At 35.0% G+C, this 15,911-nt stretch overlaps 1 protein-coding gene across 1 annotated transcript; it reads right to left on the minus strand.

Annotated features, from left to right (window-relative positions):
* Positions 1 to 6,923: 6,923 nt before the first annotated feature.
* On the minus strand, positions 6,924 to 14,380 carry LOC141336152 (tumor necrosis factor ligand superfamily member 14). The gene is made up of 6 exons (XM_073841687.1): positions 13,979 to 14,380; positions 9,654 to 9,689; positions 9,115 to 9,148; positions 8,963 to 9,028; positions 8,214 to 8,448; positions 6,924 to 8,140 (listed from the first exon to the last, which is right to left on the minus strand). The coding sequence occupies exons 1-6, from the start codon at positions 14,168 to 14,170 to the stop codon at positions 7,981 to 7,983; spliced, it is 723 nt and encodes a 240-aa protein (XP_073697788.1). The 5' UTR covers positions 14,171 to 14,380; the 3' UTR covers positions 6,924 to 7,980.
* Between the last annotated feature and the right edge of the window lie 1,531 nt (positions 14,381 to 15,911).

The raw sequence follows: 15,911 nt of genomic DNA on the forward strand, positions 1-15,911 counted from the left end.
TATTCTTAAGTAGAGAAAACTACTCAGGGATTGGTCCATGAGTATTTCGTCATCCAAAATCCCATTTGTGGCACAAAGTGTCGTGAATCATCTGTAAAACTGACACTTGAGATTTAGTCCTACACTTTGCTTAAATTATGACTGAGATGCTTGATAACTAACTTTCAAGCGTAGCTTTGAGAAAAGAACTTTTTTACACTCAAGTCAATCCTTAGCAGTGTTCTTAAAGATGCTTAAATATGGGCCCTGATCTAAAACCGTAGCTTTGATGAATGTGTTCACTGACAAAACATTTACATCTTCTCAGTCCAGACTCTCCAGCGCCTGTTCAAAACAGATGTACTGTGATCTTAAATTTGTGGATCAGGATCCGTGGTGCTGGATGAGGCCATCATCTCTTTGGTGTTAAGAGAGGTTAATGGTTTTGTTTCTCTGATCGTGGTTTTAGAGGAACAAAGATGCTTGGAAAGAAACAAGCAGCGTTTTTTCTTTCTTTCTCATGCCACTCATTGCTTTCTCTCTCTCTTTCTCACACTCTTTCTCTCTGAGTAACAGAAAGAAATGAGAAGAGAGAACAGTTGGTTGCGTATGAAGACAGAAAGTTGCTGGAAACTTCCACCAAGATGCCAGAAAAGTGCTGAATCAGAAGCGCAGAGTCTCACCGCCCCCGTCTCTCACTCTCAATCTCTCAATCTCTCACCGCTTCCTACAGCACAGCATTCAGAGCTTTACATGTGCTGTACCTATCAAACCATCCATCTATCCGTCTATCTATCTGAACATCTACAGTTGAACTCAAACGTTTACATACACCTTGCAGAATCTGCTAAATACGGATTATTTTATGAAAATAAGAGGATCATACAAAGTGCGTGTTATTTTTTATTTAGCACTGACCTGAAAAAGATATAAACATATAGTCCACAAGAGAAAATAATAGTTGGATTTGCATACAAGTTTACATACGCTTGATTCTTAATACTGTGTTGTTACCTGAATGATCCACAGATGTGTTTTTTGTTTAGTGATAGTTGTTCATGAGTCTCTTGTTTGTCCTGCTGTTCTTCAGAAAAATCCTTCAGCTCCCACAAATCCTTTAGTTGTCCAGCATTTTTCTGTATTTCCAACAATGACTGATTTAGAGATCCATCTTTTCACACTGAGGACAACTGAGGGACTCATATGTGACCCTGGAGCACAAAACCAGTCTTAAGTCGCTGGGGTATATTTGTAGCGATAGCCAAAAATACATTGCATGGGTCAAAATTATTGATTTTTCTTTTATGCCAAAAATCATTAGGAAATTAAGTAAAGATCATGTTCCATGAAGATTTTTTGTAAAATTCCTACTGTAAATATATCAAAATGTAATTTTTGATTAGTAATATACATTGTTAAGAACTTAATTTGGACCAGTTTAAAGGTGATTTTCTCAATATTTAGATTTTTTTGCACTCTCAGATTCTAGATTTTCAAATAGATGTATCTCGGCCAAATATTGTCCTATCCTAACAAACCATACATCAATAGAAAGCTTATTTATTGGGTCCTGGGTCTCATATGACAAAAGCTGAAACAAATCCATCATTAAAGCATTTTTAGCTAAATCTAAAATAACACTTCCTACAGGGAAAAGATGGTCTAGTTTGAATCAGGAGAGAAATCTGCACAGATCAAACACTTTTTACAAGCTAAAACAGGAGATGGACTTTGTTACTAGAGGAAGTGTTATTATGGATTATGCACTCGCATTTTTTTAGGACAACTGAGGGACTCATATGCAACTATTACAGAAGGTTCAAACACTCACTGATGATCAGAAGAAAAAAACGATAGAAAACCGAAGACACCTACATGTTTTCCTGGTCTTCAAATTCAAAAAAGTTTTCACCCACCGCCATTGGACGCATTGTTTTTCCTTCTGTGAGCATCTGTATCTACACTGTAAAAAGTTTTCACCAGTTTCAACTTAAAATCTTAAGTTTAGCTGCCGTAAAATGTTGAGTTAAACCAACTTAAGTAATTTAAACTCAAGTCAAATCAACTCATTTTGATTGTAATAGTTCAAATGACTTGTAGCTTTAAGCTGATTTAACTTAAAAACTTAAGGCAGCTGCTGAACTTAGGTTTTTAAGTTGAATCTGGTGAAAACTTTTTACAGTGTATCTATAATCTGATAAAAAATTAAGTGCATGGCTGTTGGTGGAAGTGACATCAGGTTCAGAGTGCTACTTCCTGTCGTGCTCAGGTGCAGTGCGAGCTTCTGTGGAGGGAAACCGCCAGGTGTGTCAAATGTCATGTCACAGCGACCGCACGGTTTGATAATGAGTGTACCAGAGCTTTTCGTGTGCAAGAGTCTAGATCTTACACTCATTCTACAGCCACATTCACATTGACTGTTATGTTGGAGATGTTTGCACTTGATAAAACGCAGTAAAGTAAGACGAATAACCCTACGTCCACCCCGTAGATCAGCAGCAGCTCCACAACGCTTACATAAACTGAGATCTACCTGAAGAACATCCTGAGACATCAAGCCCTGCTCATAATCATTTCATTTTAGGTTTGTTTTGACATTATTGTGAACCTAAGGTGGAAAATCCAAACACTGCTCGTGCTTCTCCAGCCATTTCACCTTAAAGCTGATGTGTGCAATTTATAAACACACTAAAATCTTTTCATACTTCTCTTTTTGCTGCTTACGTGTGACCGTCCTGAGCTCTGACGTCAAAAGCAGCAAACAAGAGGAAACATAACTCAAATGTATTTTTTATTTATTTTGAAAGCCTCCTCTCAAAACTAAATAAAGAAATAAAAAAATCTGTTACTGCTAAAACATCTACTACACTGCAAAAAATGCTTTTCTAGCTTAGATTTTGTCTTGTTTCCAGCCAAAATATCTAAAAATTCTTGAATCAAGAAGGATTTTCTAGACGAGTAAAATTATTGTCTTGTATTTAGGAAAAAAAGTTAAAATTAAGTGCATTTTTGCTTAAAACAAGCAAAATAATCTTGTCTGTTTGAAATAAGATTTTTTTTTCTTACCCCATTGGCAGATTATTTTGCTTGTTCTAAGCAAAAACTCACTTAAGTTTGAGTTGCTTTTTCTGAAAATAAGAAAATGATTTTTACTTTTCTAAAAAATCCATCTTGATTTATTTTTTTTTTAGATATTTTGTCTGGAAACAAGACAAAAAATCGAATCTAGAAAATCATTATTTGCAGTGTATAATAAAATAACTGGTTCATAAGACATCACAAATGGCATTTGCAATGGGGAGAAGAAAAAAATCTAAATATACTGTATGCAATTTTATTTGATCTCACTATCATTATTGTCTGTGTTGCTTGTGACTTCAAGATTGAAGACATAGTACAATAATTCTTTGAAATTCTGCATTTGATTACATTAAAAAAAAAAAAAAAAATTTTAAGAAAATTTAATAGCCATTTCTGAGTCAAAATTGTCTCAAAGCCATTTATTTTCAGTGTGCAGAATGTAGACATTGGGAAAAGTTGACAAGGCAGTTTCAGTTCGAATCAACTCATCACTTTTGATCCATGTGCATGATGTTTTGTAGCAAATTGTAGACGTAGAAATCGACTTACTCTTTTGCATGGGTGCCAAAACACATGCAATTAGGTTACATTTCATATTTGGTATAGACAAGAAATAGTTTATTATTATAGGACTCAATGCAATTAAGTGTAGTACCAGAATCTTCCATCAGGGGCGAATTAAACCACACTAAGCAGCCAAACAAGACCCCCGAATCTAGCCTTGGAATCGCAGTGTGTTTGAGTAATATCAGCATGGAAAGTAGAAAACATCAGCAGGGATCATGGACTTTCTCACTTAAAACAGAAAGAGGAAAATCTAAAAGAAACTACACAGTCATTTGTTTGTTTGTGGTGCAGCTTTTTTTTTTTTTTTTTTGGAAACTTCCGTTGTGAATGCACAAAAGCGCTGAGTCAGGAAAATGCAACCTCTGCCCCCTCCCTCCAAAAAACCCGTTGCTTGCGCGCTGTCCCCTTTCTGTCTTATTCCACCTCACGTCGCCACATCCTGCCGTCCCCACACATCTCCCTGCTTATCTCTGCTTCCCTTCATCTCTCTCTTTATCTGTGGTGCTCTGTGCACCTTTGGCGTGCAGCGCTGCAATCAGCACACTGAGGTTGAAAAAGAGAGCTAGAAAGTAAGGAAGATAAGCAGCATTGTGCAAGAATATTATCACTCGCCGGAGAACACTCAGAGATTGCAATATTTTATTAAGATATACATTAAGTGCACATTCCAGTCAATGTCAAAATACAGTATTTAATACAGTATGTACTTTTATAAATAACAACAAACAATGTCACATCCCCACCTTACACCAGAACGGCAACGCACACTTCGATGTTAGATCGGTTTAAGTGCGCGGCCCTTGAAAGTTCACCCACAAATGAAAGTTTCCCATCAAGGATGTAGATGAGATCAGATTTGGAGAAGTTTGCCATCACTCGCTAACCTCTGGAGTGAATGGGTGCCGTCAGAATGAGAGTCCAAACAGCTGATAAAAACATCACAATAGTCCACACCGCTTCAGTTCACCAGTTAACATCTTGAGAAGACAAACGATGAAACAAATCCATCATTAAACCAAGTTCATAATCTAAAATAACACTTCCTCCAGTGAAAAGGTGGTGTAGTTTGAATCAGGAGAGAAATCTGCACAGATCAAACGCTGTTTACAAGCCAAAACAGGTGGATTCTGTCACTGGAGGAAGCGTTATGGCTTACGGACTCGCATTTTAGTTTAAAACGTCTTGATGGATTCGTTTCAGCTTTTGTCTTTCTCAAGATGGTAACTGATGGACTGAAGTGTTACTTGTGGATTATTGTGACGTTTTTAATCAGCTGTTTGAACTCTCATTCTGACGGCACCCATTCAGAAAGAGGATCCACTGCTATTTTTTTTCCCCTAGATCTCTTGCCATGATCATACAAACTCATCTACATCTTGGATGGTCTGCAAATGTTCTTTTTTTTTGGGGGCGAAGTACTTCTTAAATATGCTCTTTACTTACTGTGGTGGTAAAATACCTCAGTATGCTCTGAAACTTGCTTCATCATGACAATAGTTGGAAAAATAAACGCATATATATGCTTCAGCTTATAACAGACAAAGGATAGATGACAGATAATGTGTTTACAAGCAGTGTTGGGGGTAACGCATTACAGGTAATGCAAGTTGTGTAATAATATGACTTTTTCCAAGTAACTAAAGTAATGCATTACTTTTTAGTAGACAAAAAAATATCTGAGTTACTGTTTCAAATAAGTAACGCCGGTTACTTTTCCCCCATTTATTGATCAAAAGCTCTCCTGTCCCCATGTTGAGAGAAATTGTGAGTAAGATGTTCCTTTAGTTCTAGAATAAATGTGAACATGCATTAATTCATCTCACTCACTAAAAAACAGATACAGTGTTCTTCAAAATGAATAATAACACTGAAATTCAATGCAAACCTGTAATAATTAAATATGTTAAATAATACAAATATCATTTATGTATTTAATCCCATTTTATTAACCGATGTCTTTGCTGCCGACCTTCGATGATCCAATTCATCCATACTAATAAGCAAAAATTACTTAAAAACATTTCTTTTCCTGTTTTATTGCTAAAGAGTTGTCATTTGTTCTTCTGCAGTCTACTGTACAGACGTCAATTTACTTTTCTCTAAACCTGAGCCTTTTTCTGTAAAAAGGTTTTTACATTTGACAAAAATAGAACTTTTTATATTAAAAAAAGACAAGCAAGCCCTGCCCAGATTTAAAAAGTAACGCAAAAGTGACGCAGCGCATTACTTTCCATAAAAAGTAACTAAGTAACGCAATTAGTTACTTTTTTTAGGGAGTAACTCAATATTGTAACTAGGGCCGGGACTTTAACGCGTTAATTTAGATTAATTAATTACACAAAAATAACGCGTTAAATTTTTTTAACGCATTTTAATCGCACTTAATTTTGCACCGCGGAACGTTTCTCACTGGATGAGTTTCAGCGGACCGATTATACTGGAGCACCAACTAGCGTTCATACAAAGGAATGCGCATATCACCGCAGCACATCGAGCCTCAAGTATCACCTCAGTGCTTTTACAGAAGGTCTACCTAACTATAGGGTACCTGAATTTCTGAAATCTAGGCTAGTATATTTCTAAATATCCCAGTGTTTCCCCTACCATTATCTTAGGGGGGCGCGTTTACAATGTCTCCTCCAAGAAAACACGGACTGGATCGCGGACTCCATTCATAAAAACCGAATCTACTATAGCGGAATGCCACGTAAATTCGTAGATTTTTGGATTGATAAATCAAAAGTTGGTCTGTCACTTAATTCAAATCGCGATATGGACTAGTATCTGTGAAAACTGAAATGCAAAAAGACCGTTTTAATATGAATCCTGCATGTAAAGTTTGCCTCTGTATGTTAGAATGGCAGAGACGCTTTTTTTTTTTTACTGCACGCGTGATGCTCCCGTTAAGTTTTGGCATTTGCATCTCAAATGAACAGATAGACACAATCTCCAAAGCTACTGTCAGTGTCACTTTTACCGTTTCATTTGAGAAAACTAGCATCATATCATATTTTACACACAGAAACCTGTCAAAATAAAAGTACGGTTTAACATGAAACAGAACAATATTCCTATTTAAATAATTGACAAAAAATAATATATATATATGATAAAAAATAAATATAACAACAAGATTAACCACTTAATTGTAGAAAAAAATACTACGATTTTTATTTAAATATTAAATTATTATTATTTATTGTTTTTAACAGCAAACCTCTGTTTGTTTGCCAAAAATTAAAAAGTTTTATTTTCATTTGATTAAAAATAAATAAATGTTTATGCTTTCAGTTGATTATGAGAAAAAAATAAAACACAAGAATTTCTTTAGAAAAAAAAAATAGCAAAAGATTGTAAAGCCCTATTGTTCAAAATGTTAAAATAGAGAGTTTTGGATTTATTTTTTCACTGAGATAAATGTTTTCGTTATTACACAAAGTAGGGTAAAGTACCGAGAAAAAAAGTATGGAAACCTAGGGGAAACACTGTATCCTATTGCTACACTTAATGGCAATATTGCACTGGTCTGTTGCACTTGGTTGAACAAAAATAAACAGTATTTTGTTGCTTAAGCTTATGTATTCAGTCATTATTCAATGGTATACTAAAAATCCATATGAAAAAACTTACTTCTCACTGTTCTCAGGTCAAATATTTATATGCGATTAAAATGCGATTAATTTCGATTAATTAATTACAAAGCCTCTAATTAATTAGATTAATTTTTTTAATCGAGTCCCGGCCCTAATTGTAACGCATTACTTTTAAAAAGTAACTTTCCCCAACACTGTTTACAAGCATTTGAAACATGTTTCCTTAAATAATACTACTAATAAAAGATTAAAACTATATTTCTTTTCAAATGGCACTCTTTCCTGAGAATGGGCCTCTAACCCAACTCTAACTTATACTTCTCACTTGCAGAAATAAAAACAATAGCACAATTCTATATTGCAAAGAGTCATAACATATCTCTATAAACTGGAATGAGAACCTGAGAGTGTGTGTGTGTGTGTGTGTGTGTGTGTGTGTGTGTGTGTGTGTGTGTGTGTGTGTGTGTGTGTGTGGTCTGGTATTCATCATGACCAAATGTCCCCACAAGGATAGGAATACCAGTAAATTTTGACCTTTTGGGGACATTTCTCAGGTCCCCATGAGGAAACAGGCTTATAAATCATGCACAATGGTTTTTCTTGAGGAAGTAAAAGTTTGCACAATCTCCTGTGAGGGCTAGGTTTAGGTGTAGGGTAGGTGTAGGGCCATAGAAAGTACGGTTTGTACAGTATAAAAACCATTACGCCTATGGAATGTCCCCATGAAACATGTAAACCCAACCCAGCAGTATGTCAGTACTCAGACCATGAAGGCACCAAAGAAGTTCTCGTAGGCTTCGCCGTGCACCTGCGAGCTGTTATTGACCTTCACGAACACACTGTCTCCTTTGAACAGGTGGAAGATGCCGCCCAGGTAGCTGTTGCCTATCGACTGGGATTTCTCAGATACGCACATCAGCCTAGAGCAAAAACATTCATGAGTTTAGCGCTTACAGCCGTGATCTGACGTGATCTGTGTGAGGTATGGAGTACCTGGAGTTCTGCATCAGCTCGAGGGGCTTTGAGTTGTACCTATCCGTGCACTGCATGACCTGGTGCTTGAAGTACTTGCAGGTCTCCAGGTGAGCGACCTTAGAGAAGATGTAATAGTATCCGTCCTGCTGGACGTACAAGCTGTTGTTCTTGTATTCCAAACCCCTCATGAACACCGTGAAGCTGTTGGACCTCCAGTGCAGGACGCCGTTGCCATCAGACTTGGGCGAAGCGACTAGAGACACACATCATGCAGAAATCATAAGAGTTATTGGATATGAACACTGCAAAAAAGAAGAAAAAAAAAATGCTTTTCTTACTTTGACTTTTTGTCTTGTTTCCAACCAAAATATTTGAAAATTCTTAAATCAAGATGGATTTTCTTGACAAGTAAAAATGATTTTCTTGTTTGCAGACAAAACAAGCCAAAATTAAGTGTGTTTTTGCTTGAAAACAAGCTAAATAATCTGCCAATGGGGTAAGAAAAAAAAAATCCTATTTCGAACAGAAAACAAGATTATTTTTCTTACCCCATTGGCAGATTATTTAGCTTGTTTTCAAGCAAAAACACACTTAATTTTGGCTTGTTTTGTCTGCAAACAAGACGATAATTTTTACTCGTCTAAAATCAAGAAAGATTTTCAAGAATTTGAAAGTAAGTAAGAAAAGCATTTTTTTGCAGTGAAGAAAATGGAAACATTTCACGAATACACTTAAAGTAATTCAGCTGTGTAGAAGGTGTTTCATACTTTGCAGAAATGCTGCCGGTTTGCTCTCAGCTTTGGGAGGTCTTGGAGGCAAAATTTCATTATGATCTGTTGAGAAAAATGCCAAATGAACACCGAACACATCGTGAAGAGCAGCGTTTACCTCCTCTGACTGTGAGCGTGTGTTTACCAACCGTGTGAACTGCTGGGAGATGAGTACTTGTCTCCCTGCGGAGAAATATTTACCGCAGCATTAATACGGCCGTCAAACATGTTTATGTATTCACACACTGCAGAAAATGATTTTCTTACTTAGATTTTTTGTCTCGATTCCAGACAAAACATCTAAAAATTCTAAAATCAAGAAGGATTTTCTAGACGAGAAAAAATATTGTCCTGCTTTCAGAAAAAAGAAGTCAAAATTAAGCATGTTTTTGATTAAAACAAGCTAAATGATCTGCCAGTGGGGTAAGAAAAATAATCTTATTTCAAGCAGACATCTAGATTATTTTTCTTACCCCATTGGCAGATTATTTTGTTTGTTTCAAGCAAAAACTCACTTAATTTCAACTTATTTTTTCTGAAAACAAGACAATATTTTTTCCTTGTCTAGAAAATCCTTCCTGATTTAAGAATTTTTAGATATTTCGGCTGGAAACAAGACAAACATTCTAAGTAAGAAAATCTTTTTTTTTGCAGTGCACATGCACAATTGAGTAAAAAATATACTCACTTTTATATATTCCACTTTCTGGCTATCTGATGATGTCTAGAAAAAAAAGAACACATTTCAGATGTGAATTTATTGGGCAAATAAGGGTTTGCAGCAATTTATACAAAACAAATTTGATTCAAAGGTCAAATTTTTGTATGCGTTTCTTTCTTTCTGTGTATTTGTTATCCCTTCCTAAAATGAAAATCAAACCTGATCTGAAAATTTTCATGACTGAAGAAAAATTGTGCTATATGTTGATGCACTAAGGCTATTGCCACTGTTTGGTGCATAAGTTAAAGCTGCAACGTTGGATGTAAACCCAGCTACTAATCAGTTTTTTTATTATTATTTATTTATTTTTAATTTGTCTAGATATCTACAGCTGATCATTTTTCTTTTCTTTTTTTTTCTGGGGGAAGGTGAGGCTACACAAGATCCAAATTGTTTTACGATGGACCAAAGTTTCAGAGGCATTGTGTTAAAGTGATTGACAATGTAAAGCTGTGTTTATTTTTTTATGTGCAAAAATTCTGGACGAGAATTCCAGACTCGTGCGCAAAGCCTTATCACATGCTCAGAGCCGTAGCTGTTACTATGAGAAGCAGAGGAACAATCAGCTTGTATCTGTATTATTTTATTATGGTGTCGTTTAATAAACATCATAACGGATGAGGAAATCTGAATTTTCTGTTTGAAAACACACAGTGCGTGTTTCGCAAGTTTTGCACTAATCAGTTGTTCCACAAGGTGGCAGCACTGGCCGGGCCCATTTTTCCCATAAGAGAAAATGAAATAAAAATGACAGAATTTTGAGTCCAGCTGTAGTCTAAAAGCATAATAATAATTTTTCACGTATAACTTCTGGAGAAAAATAGAGCAGATGGTGGAAAAAGATGAAACTTTCTAGGGCGCATGTGTCGACAGCCTGCATTCACACATACTATCAAATGGAGTATATGTTGAAAGGCTATGTTTTTGACTCTCTGCATATGCTATGGTGAATGTGTATAAAACATACTTTTGGTTTTATGTAGCACTTCATGTCCTGGAGTAACCAGGTTATTTCGTCCTTTCTAAGCGCCATCTACTGTCAGAGAGTGAAGCTGTATATTCATGTAGCCTGTCTGTCTTTGTTATCGCTTCTAAACAGATTAAACACATGCAAATTTCTGACCAAATTTTTGTGTCAAACATTAGCACTAATTTGGGATAATGAGATAATTTAGTTATCACTAGCTATGTTTCCAGTACCCTGTTTTTATGAGCATTTTGAAATATTGCATCAGAAATTATGGAAATGCCAAAATTTGAAAAAAAAAATGGCAAAAGAAATGGATTTTGCGAATAAACTCCACATACACCAATAAAGTCATGTGACTTTGGGCTACGGGACGGTCATACAAGTGTCTTACAAGACTGCACTACAAAAAATGCTTTTCTTACTTGGATTTTTTTGTCTCGTTTCCAGCCAAAATGTCTGAAAATTCTTAAATCGAGAAGGATTTTCTAGACGAGTAAAAATATTTTCTTGTTTTCAGAAAAAAACAAGCCAAAATGAATTGATTTTTTGCTTAGAACAAGCTAAATAATCTGCCAATGGGTGAAGAAAAAAAAAGTCTTATTTCAAACAGAAAACAAGATTATTTTGCTTACCCCATTGGCAGATTATTTTGCCTGTTTCAAGCACAAACACACTTCATTTTGACTTGTTTATCCTGAAAACAAGAAAATAATTTTTACTCGTCTAGAAAATGCTTCTTGATATTTTGGCTGGAAACAAGACAAAAAAATCTAAGTAAGAAAATCATTTTTTGCAGTGTGCCCAAACAGCTGAGATCCGCCTCCAAAAGCAGTGATCAGATTTATAATATATGAAATAATTTAAGTAATTTATAATATATGAAAGGTATTGTATTCAGTGGCATCTCCTACTTTTCTAAGTTATATTTAAAGCCAGTTTATCAGAAAGTGATGATTTTGTTGTCTTTGACTCATTGGATGGATGCTTTATTCGCAAATGTTCTATGCGAAATTCTAATTTTGTGCTTAAGTTTTTTTTTTTTTCGTTTTTTTTTTTATTATTCAGATAGGACTGTTGAGATATGATAGGAAAGCACTAGCTAGAGAGAGAGAGGGGAGTGGGCTTTTGTGCATAAGTTAAATTCACAACTTTGGATGAAACCTGGCTACTAACTTTTTTTTTTTTATTTGTCTAGATATCTGCAGCTTACCATTGATATTTTTCCTGGGGGAAGGTTGGAGTATGCAAGAGTTTATTGAACTCCTTGGTCCTCAATTCCATGCACTTGAGTCATTTGTAGGACCATAACACTGTTATTAGTTGGAATGGAGGCCTGCTACACTTTTAACCAAGATAAACACCAGTTGATTGTATTACGTGAGTTTAAACACGTATTTCTAATACACTTACTGTTATGACTGTATATAATGGTCTGTGCTTTTTTTGGTTTTGAAAATGTCACAATGGCTTGGGTGTCTGGCATGGGTGTAAGTGTGCAAACCCTTATATATGTTTACAGGAAATCACCTCAGTGATCCAAACCATGAGCAATAATCTGCGGGGGTTGTGTAACCTAGTGGTTAGTGATCTGGGCTAGTTACCAAAGGGTTCAAACAATCAGCAAATGCAAAACCTCAGGTTGCTACTGAACTAACATCTGCTATTGGCCAAGTGACAGCTCATCCAGTCATTACTGACACTAGAACAGCAGAGAACTGCCGAGTTTAACAGAAGACACTGATTCATCTGATCAGGGGTTAAAAAGGTCAAAGCAGACTGAGATTTTGAGACATTGGCAGCATCCATAAAGAGAAACACTGCAGTGTTAAAGAAAGGCATGTCTGCACAGGGGTGGAAGGGGGATCTGATCACAACATGTCCAGCAGGGGCAACGGCGTCTTATTCTTGTGTCATCCTTGCAATTATTGCACATGTGAGTTTGATGAGCTCACATTATCTGAGTCACACCACATGAGCAATGAAAATCTACAGACTGATGAAAAAGTGTGGAAAACACACTGTAAATGAGATGCTAAACAGATGGTGATGTCTCAGTATTTTGTGTCTGTCTTCAGCAGCTCAGGATCTCCACACTGTAAAAAGTTTTCACCAGATTCAACTTAAAAACCTAAGTTCAGCAGCTGCCTTAAGTTTTTAAGTTAAATCAACTTAAAACTACAAGTCATTTTAACTCGTTACAATAAAATTGAGTTGATTAAACTTGTGAGTTTAAATGACTTAAGTTGATTTAACTTAACATTTTAAGGCAGCTGCTAAACTTAAGTTTTTAAGTTGAAACTGGTGAACACGTTTTACAGTGCAGATCCAAACAACATCTTGATCTTCAATCCGAGTCACATCAGCTTTTGTAAATACTTATAATTCTAGACGTTGAAAGAAAGTTCATCAAGTCCATGTGTGATGGACTGCATCTGCTCTGGTATTCCTGTACTATATTTTATTCCAATAATATTGTATTTTGAGGAAATTGTCATGGCCCTAGACAATATATATTATATTATATTATATAAGGGTTTGCTTTGACTAGTGACTTCTAAAGTGACTTGAATATGGATGTATTTGGCCATAATTAAAGACTACTTCATCATGGATTGAACATAGTTGAACATAATTATTCTGTATGTTCATTTTCCCCATTCAGATCACACGCTTGACTTTTATTTATTTATTGCTTACAAGGATTTACTCTTTTCAAACCATGTCTGCATCAGTTTTCTTTTTTGTCTACATCTATCAAGTGCTACAAGAGTAACCAGTTTTAATATCATTTAAAAATTCAATTTTACATCCAAAATGTGACCCTGGACCACAAAACCATTCATAAGGGTCCATTTTTTTGAGATTTCAGAAATTGAGATTTATACATTATCTGAAGCTGAATAAATAAGCTTTCCATCGATGTATGGTTTGTTAGGATAGGCTAGAAAAATATGGAATCCAAGGTTGCAAAAAAATCTAAATATTGAGAAAACCGCCTTTAAAGTTGTCCAAATGAAACTCTTGGCAATGCATATCACTAATCAAAAATTAAGTTTTGAAATATTTACGGTAATAAATTTACAACATATCTTCATGGAACATGATCTTTACTTAATATCCTAATGATTTTTGGCATAAAAGAACATAATTATCATTTTGACCCATTCAATGTATTGTTGGCTATCACTACAAATGTACTTAAGACTGGTTTTGTGGCCCAGGGTCACAAATGATAAAAGACCTCCAGAGTGTTTGGTTGAGACTAGTAACTATATGAACTAGACATAAGACCATGATCAGGAAGATGAGGATGAGGACTCACCGTGGGCCTGTTGTACAGGTGCCAGATGAATCCGGCCTCGATGAAGACGCCCAGCAGAGCCACAGCCAGCAGCAGGTAGATAACATGGAGCCGCGGCCCATCCGTCCTGACGGCCGCCTGACGCGGGAACGCCTGGCTGTCCACCACGAACACGTTCATGTCTTTATTCACGCTCTCACCTGTGTCTGCCATGCTGCAGTACGACTGACTGAACAACCCAGTGAACGACACCCACACCTTCAGACGGCAAACCTCTCTGTCAGAGCGAGACAGCCGGGTCCTCCATAGATTGTGTGAATGGTTCACTGCGGTGTGTGAGAGTCCATCCTCAGCGTGAGCACAGAAAACACACAAGTATAGAGCATCATCTGAGCTTCAGACTCTCCTGAGAGTGACCTGACATCCTCTGGCCCTGAACCTCAATGAGCCCAGAGACAGAGAGACAAACAGACAGAGAGAGAGAGAGAGAGATGACCGCCCACTGCTGCTCGCGGAAGGGTGTGTGTCTCAGAGAAAGAGAGAGAGAGCGAGAGAGAAAGCACTAGGGAGGGGTTTCGACAGAGGAAAGAAACTAAAATGAGGAAGTTTTGGCCGTATGATGATAAATCTATCTGTCACTCTATCTCTTTACGTCTGTCTTCTGAAACCTCTTTGTTTTTCTTTTTTTCTTGTTCTCCTTTTGTTTTACTATTGTTACTTAAACAGTGGTCTTATTAAATCTGTCTTATTACAAAGTAACTTTTTATTACTGTTACTTAAAACATTATCCTACTTGTTAAATAAAAAGCACATTTTTAATTAATATTGCTTGATGTAACACTATTGTGCCAATCTCATAAAAAGTAACATTTTTTTAATATCGTTACTTAAAAAGTAACAATATCATGCTTAATGTATAAAAAGTAACTATTAGTGTTATTTAAAGTAACATTGTGTTACTTTCATTAAGTTTTAAAAAGTAAAAATATCTTTAAAAAAATTAAAAAGTAACATTTATTATTGTTACTTAAAAAAGTAGCATTATCCAACTTATTAAATAAAAAGTATCTGTATTATTGTAAAATAACAAGTTTGCGCTACCTTCGGAAACTCAGCAACAACATCATACTTAAAATTTTTGTTTATTCATATATAAAATATCCAACTTACTAAATAATTACTTTTTATTATTGTTAATCACTAAAAAGTAACAAAATCCTACTTATATAATAAAAAGTAACATTTATTATTGTTACTTAAAAAGTAGCAATATCTCATTAAATAAAAAATAACTTTCTATTATTAAGTAACAATTTTGTGCAAATTATGTAAAAAAGTAAATTTTTATTGTTATTACTTAAAAAGTAACAATATCCTAATTACAAAATAATTTTCTGTTATTATTACAAAAAACAAAATATCCAACTTAACTAAAAAGTAACTTTCTATTATTGGTAAAGTAACAATTTTGCGCTAACTTCACAAAATAACTTTTTATTGTTGTTACTTAAAAAGTAACAATATCCTACTTATAAAATAAAAAGTAACATTTATTATTGTTACTTAAAAAGTAGCAATATGCAACTTATTAAAAACAAATTTTCTAATATTGTTAAACGAATAATTTTGCGCTAATTTCGTAAAAAAAAATGTTTATTGTTGTTACTTAAAAAGTTACAATATCTTACTTATAAAACATTATTTTGTTATTGTTACACAAAATAAAATATCCAACGTAATAAATAAAAAGTAACTTTCTATTATCAAGTAACAATTTTGTGCTAATTTAGTCAAAACGTAAATTTTTATTGTTGCTACTTATAAAATATTTTTTTGTTATTGTCACATTAAAAAAATCCAACTTAATAAATAGAAAGTAACTTTCTACTTTAACTTTCTAACTTCGTAAACAAAGTAACAATATCCTACTTATTTTTTGTTATTGTTACATAAA

The sequence above is a fragment of the Garra rufa genome, chromosome 6 (assembly GCF_049309525.1).
Source record: "Garra rufa chromosome 6, GarRuf1.0, whole genome shotgun sequence".
Lineage (NCBI taxonomy): Eukaryota > Metazoa > Chordata > Actinopteri > Cypriniformes > Cyprinidae > Garra > Garra rufa.

What these genes read in the sequence shown, in the direction of transcription:
- LOC141336152 (XM_073841687.1), bottom strand. Translation starts at nt 14,170, where the DNA reads ATGGCAGACACAGGTGAGAGCGTGAATAAAGACATGAACGTGTTCGTG. An exon ending in ATCTCCCAGCAGTTCACACG is followed by an intron (nt 9,029 to 9,114) that starts GTTGGTAAACAC and finishes TTTTCTCAACAG; the next exon opens with ATCATAATGAAATTTTGCCT. An exon ending in GAGCTGATGCAGAACTCCAG is followed by an intron (nt 8,141 to 8,213) that starts GTACTCCATACC and finishes TTTTTGCTCTAG; the next exon opens with GCTGATGTGCGTATCTGAGA.